This window comes from Pelophylax lessonae (genome assembly GCF_965119305.1).
Source record: "Pelophylax lessonae genome assembly, chromosome: 2".
NCBI lineage: Eukaryota > Metazoa > Chordata > Amphibia > Anura > Ranidae > Pelophylax > Pelophylax lessonae.
In genome coordinates this window covers 44,809,717-44,819,470 of record NC_138769.1, presented here as the reverse complement: position 1 = coordinate 44,819,470, position 9,754 = coordinate 44,809,717, and the positions used below count along the sequence as shown (strand labels likewise).

At 43.2% G+C, this 9,754-nt stretch overlaps 1 protein-coding gene across 3 annotated transcripts in view; it reads right to left on the bottom strand.

Annotated features, from left to right (window-relative positions):
- Nucleotides 1–9,754, bottom strand: part of PRDM15 (PR/SET domain 15) — a gene marked incomplete at its 5' end in the record, with an annotated part of 78,274 nt that overhangs the window by 20,138 nt on the left and 48,382 nt on the right. For all 3 annotated transcript variants that reach the window (XM_082245762.1, XM_082245763.1, XM_082245764.1), the window contains 5 exons: nucleotides 588–707; nucleotides 810–889; nucleotides 3,005–3,168; nucleotides 6,734–6,868; nucleotides 6,950–7,081. In XM_082245762.1, the coding sequence (XP_082101888.1) occupies nucleotides 588–707; nucleotides 810–889; nucleotides 3,005–3,168; nucleotides 6,734–6,868; nucleotides 6,950–7,081 (631 nt within the window). The remainder of the gene's footprint in view (nucleotides 1–587; nucleotides 708–809; nucleotides 890–3,004; nucleotides 3,169–6,733; nucleotides 6,869–6,949; nucleotides 7,082–9,754) is intronic.

The window sequence follows — 9,754 nt, the reverse complement described above, 5'->3', positions numbered from 1 at the left end:
CAGTGAAAGAAGCAGCACATTGATGATTTCATCTTTGTCACGCTGCTCTTTCCTCCTATCAGCATGCTCGTCCCCCTTTTTGTTATGAAGCCAGGCTGCATAACAAGAATGTACAGTTTAATATATACATTTTTTTAAACTTTACTATGAGTGTGCCACATACTGTAAACTTTACCCTAGCAGCATACTGGAGAGCCGGACCATTGCTATTACACATAGAGCAGCCTTCCTGGTCTCGAACAGTCAAACCCCCCCCCCCCCCCCCCCTGTACAGTGCTCCAATCAACAATGTTGCTTAGGGAGTCATGAGTGTAGCTGATTGGTTACCCCATGCAGGGGGAATGTTGGACTGCTTTGTGAGAGTAGTGGTCCGGCTCTCCAATGTGCTGCAGACACAGGGCAGCTTTAAAGTACACACACACACCAATAGTAGAAATAAAAAGCAGCCCGACTACTTAATTAAAAACCTGAGGTTTCAATTGTGCTTTAACACCTTTCATGTTGTGCCTGCCAAAATAAATTCCCAGGGCATCACAAAGTTCATTAGTAGTCTATTCTGATGGTAGAATACAAGGCATGCACATTACCTTTCCCACACTCTGCACATAGATACTCGCGGATGTTATCATGGACTCTCATGTGTTCTTTCAACATGTCCTTCCTGGCAAACGACTTGCCGCACTGCTCACACCCGTGGCTTTTTACCCCTGGAGGAAATGTAATACGCTGTTAATGAACAGAAATGTATTTCTATGGAAATAATTTCTGAAGACAAGAAAGCATTCCCTTGACATGGCTGCGTACAATACCTGAGTGAATAAGTTTGTGTCTCTCTAGATTTCCTATGCTGTTGAAAATCCGGCCACAAACTTCACACGGATGTATGTATCTGCAAGAGAACACGACAAGGACATACAATATCAACACACAGCGAGTTGCACAATATGCGCTGTACAATATTATTAGACATCAGCATTAAAGTGAACCTGCGCTGGCCAAAAACTTATCTAAGGCAACAGTGGGGCTGAAGTTCAGAACCTTATGGCACCCGCAGGTACCCCAAAATGTATTCTTCTTTCCTTGTGGGGCACCCTGGATTACAGGCTTTACATGGGGGCTCAACTTCTGCCCAAGTTGAAATTAAAGTGTGACTATATGACATCTATACTGCAAGATGCAAACTGTCAGTAGCATTAACACAGCCAATATTGATCGCCCCCCCAGTAAAATGATTTTATTACTTCCTCCTGGCAGTAGATGTCATTTTTTATACTTCCTGTAACAGAGTGACAATGTTCCTTTTGCAGTGAAATTCCTCAGCAGTGTTACCCTATTGGACAGAGATATCTTAGAAGGACATGTAGTTTTGAATTGACTTTAGGAGACACACAAGTTAAAGCCCAACTCCAGCGAAAAACCTTTTAGGGCCCTTTCACACGGGTGATCCGATCAGATCCGCCTGTCAGTTTTTTAGGCGGATCTGATCGGATCCTCCATGCAGCTCTATGGGGCAGCGGATGTCAGCAGAGACACCTCCGCTGACACCCGCTGCCATCCGTGTCGATCCTGTCCGTGAAATCTGGACGGATGGAAACCCTATTTTTCCATCCGTTCAGGGATCGGATTGGATCGGATGAGAGTGGACAGGCGGTCCGCTCTCATCCGATCCCCCATAGAGAGCAGCGGGGGCTGTGACACCTCCCTCTCCGCACTGCAAGCGGAGACGGAGCTGTCATCCGCCGGCTCAGCGGGGATCGCGGATCGATCCCCGCTGAGCAACACGGATCCGCCTGCGGAGGCGGACCGTGTGAAAGAGGCCTTAAACACCTTTTGGAGGAGCAGTGCAACATGCTTTCTACAACCCCCACCCCCCAGTGAAATGACTGGCCTCAGATAATACACAGAGATTAAACAAATCCTCCTACATAAAAGTTTTACATGTTTATTTGAATTTAGATCAAATCCTTCTGCATCGGTCAGTAGAACAGAGAAGGGGGTGGGGAACTGCAGTTAGAGCTCTTGTATAATGTGTGAGAGCTGATTGGAGGAAAGGAACACCCCCCCCCCCCCCACCCTCCCTTTACACACGGCACAGGAACGAAGTCACCATTTTTTTCTCTGGTGTCAGGACAACCTGTCAAAAGTGTCACATGACAGGAAGCACCAGAGAGAAACGACACTTCAGGACTTGTTTACATGTGCCTCAAAATGTGTCGCACTTTAGGCTGCATTCACACTTGAGCGTAGCGTTTTACCGCAATTTTCAGGAGTTTTTGGAGGCAGGCATTGACATCTATCAAAAACGCTGGTAATCAGCCCAAAAAGAAGCTCATGTACTTTTTTCAGCTACAGTCGTTTTGCAAAATGCTCAGATGTGAACAGGGGCCATTTAAATGAATGGGGTTTTGCTTGTTGGGCATTTTGGAACGTTTTCTTTGAGCGTTTTTGGAGCTGAAAAACACTCAAAAACGCCCAGGTGTGAATGGAGCCTTAAACTAAAAAGCAAACACACATTAGAAATAACCTCCCCCCCCCCCTTTTTTTTTTTTTTTAAATAAGTGATCACATTTCCTCTGTTCTCATCTGAATAAGAGCTGGGGGGGGGGGGGATGCAAAAGCACACTGAGCTTTCCAGTGAATGGCTGTGCAGGAGGGGTGTGTTAGGATAAGTCCGATTATTGGAGGAGAGCAGGCTGAGTTCCCAGCATAGCTAAAGAACTGACCATGCTGTGTTCTCCTGCTTAGTGTGGTTAGTTTTTATTAGTAAAGCAGGACTGGCAGGAACAGCAGGGATTTCACACAAAGAACAGGATACCTTTTCATACATGGTACAGCAGCCACATATCAGGAATATGAAATGTTGGGGTAACAAAACGCTTTAATATTAGTTATTCCATTACTCACTCTGGTTGTGGATGAACCATCTGCAGTCTGACATGAGGTAGTGATGACAAATGATTATAGACACACACACACACACAATGGATCAGCACAGGACCCTTACTTTTGCACCTCTGGATCAGGCAGGTTCTCCCGGTGAATGACCATGTGCGCGTGGTATGTTGCTTTGAGGGCGAACCGCCGATGACAGATACTGCAGTTGTACCCATTCTCAGCATGGACATCCATAATGTGCTTCAAGTATTCCTTCCCCCGAGCAAAGGAGATCTAAGAAAACAACATTTACAGCTAGATTTAATAGTTATTTATCATTGTTTCCAAACTAAAACTACAGAATACCTTCTCTTGTGTTAGCAGGAGCGTGTCTGTAGTCCTAACTGATTTCCTCTCCTAGGGTAACAGCACTGCTCCTTCATAGATACAGTAAGGTTAGTGAGTGTTACCCTAGGACAGAAAACATGGTACTGTTAGGATCACCAGGTGAAAAAGGGAGAAAAGGCTTAAAAAAAAAAAGAAAATTAAATGCAGCCACCACATCGAAGGATGGGTAAACTGCAACATACACAATTATTGTCCTTGGGTTTGGATACACTTCACATCCAATTGGTGGCTTTAGGAAAAATGTAACACTTCTCAGGGCTGGCACCAATAAAAAAAAAGAAGCTCTTTTTTAGCACAAGCTCAATTTAAGTTTGGACCGCATAACGTCATCACGCTACCCTAGTTGGAACGCAAGCCGGAAGTTAGCCGTGATTCCGCGAGGAGGACGAGCAGCCAGCACCGCTGACCACCAGGGATAGTGTGTATGTGATTTTTACCTTGTCTGAACCCGATGGATGGGTAATAAAACTTTAATAAGACTATATTACGCTATTTGGAGCCTTTTTTCCCCTTTCCATTATCCTTGATTACTATATCCCGGAGTCCAGAGGAGCCACTACCAGCCCACAGGACCACCTTAAAGGGAAAGCCACTTGGCCCAGGGGGCCACCTAAGCCTGAATGGTCTTAGTGTCATATGACGCATAAGACCCACGTTATCTGGTAAGTGACCCATCTTATTCATTTTTGGGACAAGCAACTCGATACCTTGAACAATCAAGCCATAGCACTTGCACTTTTTGTGGATAAGCACTTATTGAGGACATTAATTGCCTGAGCATTAATCACGATTTATTGTTGGACTTTTCACCTTTTTAAAGATCACTGTTGATTGATGTTATTTATTCTAGTCACAGTCACTTATGCATATTAGATTATTAAAAGGCATAAAACGTGACAGTGAATCATACTCAATCACAGTCAATTTTATGCTATTTAACACAATTTCATTATTCAAGTGGTATTTATGGAGACACGTTGGCACTTTACTAGCACAATTTCTATTGGTAATTTTTATTGGTAATTGATATTTATAGAATCCTAGTTGTCATTTTAAGTAGAAAGCGCTGTATTTGGCCTTTTTTACAAAGACCATTCCTTTGTCAATTTAAGTTATCTATATTTGTGACAAGCTTACAGTTATAATTTTTAACTAATGTTTAATGTATGTAATCTTCTAGATTGTAAGCTCTATCGAGCAGGGCCCTCTAGTTCTTCCTGTATTGAACCGTATTGTAACTGTATTGTCTTCCCTCACATTGTAAAGCGCTGCGCAAACTGTTGGCGCTATATAAATCCTGTATAATTATAATAATGTATGTATACCCATAAATTAAATAACCAGCAAAAGTTTCATTCACTGAATAGGGTGGAATCTGAAAGTCCCAATGCTATGAATACATTTTGGTACACATAACTTCTGTAGGGTCATAAATCATGTGATAATTAGTGGTATGGAAGAGCAAATGTACAGCATAGCATTTAGATTAGACTGGTGTGGAGTATTTCATTTGCTGCACACTTGTGTGTCACATCCAGCACAGGGAACAGGGTGGGATGGTTTGATAATGTAATATACAGCACAGCCAGGTCTAGCTAACTTCTGCCAGTATTATAGTAAAACATATAAACCATAAAAGGAAGCGCTTATGATCCATGAATGATCACCTTTGATCAAAATCAATAACAGGTTTTCTTTTATTAGAAAGCATAAGTCCAATAATCTCAATCGCTCATATGGCAGCACCCAAGTGAGTCTCTAGAGATCCGGATTGCAATCAACTTCAAGAGCAGAAGTTAAACGGTCACCAACACCTCCACAAGTGGATACCGCTCCCTCTACAGTGAACACTTCCCAAATCTCGATAAGTGTATAGCACTAATGCTGGATGATAATCAAACGGACACTCCACAGACCAAACTGTTCTAATATCCAGGTCACACACTAATGGACTTGTCCTGGGAAGGAATAAAGCACACATCCATAACCCAATTCCGTTTCACACAAATGTATCAAAATAAACCTCCCACCGTATAAAAACACACTTACAAAAGATAGTAAAAAAGCATTTAATAAAATCAGGTCAGTGTGCCAATGAAAGGTAAAGCAGGTGTCTTACCACCTGATCGTTCTCTGGTGCAACTAGTCCCCCTCAGTAGGCGCCATTGACGTCAGCGCACCTACTGAGGGGGAGGGGGACTAGTATTAGAACAGGGACTAGTATTAGAACACTGACCGGATTTTAATGAATGCTGATTTACTATTTTTGTTTGCGTGTGTAAAACGGAATTAGATTATGGATGTGTGCTTTATTTCTACCGGGAGCTAGTCCAATAGTGAGTGACAAGCTCACCCGGATATTAGAACAGCTTGGTCTGGGGAGTGTCTGTATGATCATCCAGCATTAGTGCTATGCACTTAGAGATCTGGTAAGTGTTCACTCTAGACCAGGGGTGTCCAAACTACGAGAGAAAAAGAAAAGAAAGAAGTTGCAAATTATGGCTCTAACAAAGGTATGGTGTCACCATACCTTTGTTAGAGCCATAATTTGCAACTCCTTTCTTTTCTTTTTCTCTGATAATTGACACAGTTGCGTGGCTCACAGGTTATATACCTTTGGTATACAGGTGTAAGATTTTCATACTGTCACATCCTCCTACCCCATAAGGGGATTCGGAGTTGATCTCCCTGGCATCCATCCCTACTCCCCCTTCCCTTGGTTTTTCCGTGTCCAAACTACGGCCCTCCAGCTGTTCAGGAACTATAATTCCCATGAGGCATTGTAAATCTTTGACATTCACAGACCTAACTAACTAGTCATGATATGAATTGTAGTTCCTGAACAGCTGGGGGGCCATAGTTTGGACATAGCTGCATCTAGACGGAGCGGTATCCACTGGTGGAGGTGTTGGTGACCGCTTTCCTTCTTCTCTTGGAGTTGATTGCAATCTGGATCTCTAGAAACTCACTTGGGTGCTATCATATGAGTGATTGGGACTTATGCATTCTAATATCAGAAAACCTCTTATTGATTTTGATCAAATGGTGATCATTCATTGATCATAAGCGCTGCCTTTTATGGTTTATATCTTTTAGTCCTAAATTACTTACACTTGATGGGCGATATATGGCAGAAGCTTTCACCTAACGGCTTTACATTTCTAGATTTTTATTATATGTATACAATATGTCTATTTTTGTGAGATTTGCGAGTTTGGTCCATCAGCGCCTGATATAGGGGTCTAGGCAGCATATTTTGTGGTATAAATTAGTATTATAATAACTATGAAGCTCTCTGGTCTGCAGCACACAAAACTCATGCAATAGGCTGTTGGTACTTCCCTCACTTCTTGATTATCATCCCCCAGAATGAACTTTTGGCTTTGAACAGAGCTACCAGACAGAATTATCATTTAATCTACTGAACTGGTTGCATTGTAGTGGTCCTTACCTGGCACCTCTTGCAGGCATACTTGTGGGGCTCGGAGTCAACGCTGCCATCGGAGTTGTCATCGTTGTCTTCCGAGGAAATACCAATCTTCCTGATAAACTCCTCTCGCTGCTGATCATTCATCAAGGCAATGTCCTAAATACACACAACCTGTATGAGAATTGCTCATACCTAAATTGGGCGCTAATGGCCTGATGACACATATGCAATGCATACCTTGAAATGGATGTGGATGTGGTCTCGGAGGACGTCCACTCGAAAGAATTTGCGGCCACAGATTTCACAGGTGTACTTCTTGTCTCCGTGAGTGAGGAGATGCTTGTTCATATTACTGCGACAGGAGAACATCTGCAGGGACAGAACACAGCACAATCTTTACATGCTCTACACTCTGGGATGACATGGAACTGTAAATATGGCTCCCTGTCCTGGCTTTCATTATTGATAGGAATATAAGCCTCAGACAAAAGCAATAAAGTAGTTCTAAAGGCTGAAGTTTTTATACTTTCATGCATTCTACGCATAAAGGTAAAATTCCTTCAGTGTGCATTTCCCTTTGTTGCCCCCCCCCAATACTCACCTGAGTCTGATCCAGTTCCAGCAATGTTCACACGAGCAGAAGCTCTCCTGAGTCACTCCCTCCTTATTGGCTGAGACACAGCAGCGGGAGCCATTGGCTCACCCTGCTGTCAATCGCAGCCAATGAGGAGGGAGCAGAGGACACGGGTCGAGCCACACTCTGCTGTCTCAAGACACACAGAGCAGCGTCTCTGGAGCGAGCACGCATGAGTGCCCCCAGAGCAAGCAGCTTGCTATGGGGGCACTTAGCAGGGGGGGAGGGGCCAGAAGCCCCGGCGAGGGACCTGAGAAGAGGAGGAGGATCAGGGCTGCCCTGTGCAAAACCACTGCATAGAGGAGAGAAGTTGAACATGTTTTTAAAATATAAATTTAACCTTCACAAAAACTTTAACGTTGCCCAACCTACACTAATTGTTGCAGACAAGCGGTACACAGAAATGTTATAGGATGCTTTGTTCAGGTCAGTGTCCCCTTACAGCTCATCATCTGGTACTCTATCAGAGCAACAGGAACTCAAGTATGTAATGGAAGATAACAGAAAATGTGAAAGGGATGGAAGAACACTGCTATCACCATGAATAATGGTCTGTGCGGGTAGGCAACTGCAACATCCCAGCTGTGGCAAAATTCAAATGCCATCATGCTTCTGCCTCTGGTAGTCATACCAGTGGCTGCCAGTCTTGCAATGCCTCATAGGATTATTCCACAACAGCTAGGGTGTTGAGGTTACCTTCCCCTGGTCTACAGTGTCTTCTCCACACCCAACCTGGACAGGTTAAGTGTATGTCACAGCCGGTCTTGTAAGAATTCCTCCCTGGTCTGCTTCTGGTTAGCTGGCACAGCAACCAATTGTTTAGCACTCCTGTCTTGCAAATATGGAAGTCCTGGGTTCAAAGCAAAAGTCCAACCTAAGAGTGGACTACATAGATTCCTGCTATTTCCTTTATTAGAAAAGCCTCTTAGGTGCTCCTCTATGATTTAGTTTCAGTTTGTTGCTGTAATACTGACTTGTAGGCCACGCTCTACAGTGCCATATCCCTTTCCTCTGAAAATACCCTTACTGGCTACTGAAACTTGCTCACTGTACATAGGGTGGATTGGCAGGGCTTAAACCCTGACCTGTATTGTTCTCCCTGCTTGTGTGGGTATCCATTGCAAAATATGAATTCCAGGTATAGATATTTTAAAGCCTAACTCTGGGCATAAAAAAAAAAAATATTCTATATTCTATATATATATATATATATATATATATATATATATATATATATATATATATATATATATATATATATATATATATATATATATATATATATATATATATATATATATATATATATATATATATATAATTTGTTCTCCAATCCCCGAACAAAAACAAACAGTTGACCTGTGCAGTGCAGGCACAGCCCCACTGCATAGGGAAACTTTTTTTGCCTGGAGTTCAGCTTTAAATATGGTTACATTGGGGAGAAATTCATTGGGAACTGTAGGCCAATTAAGATTTTTGTGTTAAGAGCAGGTCTTGGCGCCAGCACAAGGCAGGGTTTAATATAGACTTTTGGTGACCATATTCAGCCAAAGTCTAGTGTTCAAGGGGTCTTCAAAGAATTAATCTGAAAATGGACTAGGGCAGGCATTACGTTCCTTTATCACGGTTACTTTAGAAATTTCATGGCTACATCCCTTTCCTTTTAATCAACAAACATATTTTTTCTCTTGCCTTGACAATTGCAACTCCCTTCTCATAGGTCTACCTCTCCATAGGGTATGCCCCCTTTGGTCTATCATGAATTCTGCTGTCAGGCTCATTTATCCTACCAACCACCCAGCGTCTGATACACCTCTCTGCCAATCCCTCCACTGGCTTCGGACTGCCCAGCAAATTAAAAAAACAAAAACACCAACATCACAGAATGCAATTCACAACTCTGCGCTGAGCTACACCACCAATCTGGTCTCCAAATATCACCCAAACCATCCTCTCTGCGCCTTTCAGGACCTCCTGCTTTCTAGCTCTTTTGCCACCTTCTCTCATGCTTGTCTCTAGTACTTCTCCAGAGCCTCTCCCATCCTCTGGAATGCTCTAGCTCAATCTGTTCGGCTATCTCCTACTCTGGCTGCCTTTAGGCAATCCCTGAAAGCTCATCTCTTTAGGAAAGCCTATCACACCTCCAACTAAAATGAACTTTCAAATCTCCCATCAGCTCATTCCCTTACAGTTACTACCTTTTGAGACTGAGTGGGTAAGTTGGAGTGGAGAGATAGATCTGGGTGTCGTCAGCATAGAAGTGGTAGTGGAAGCCATGGAAGGTTATCAACTGGCCCAGGGAAGAGTTAGAGAATGGGAGGGGACCAAGAACAAAGCCTTAGGGTACCCCAACAGAAAGAGGAGGCAGCGCAGAGGAGACGTTTTGTATGTGACACTGAAAGTGCGCA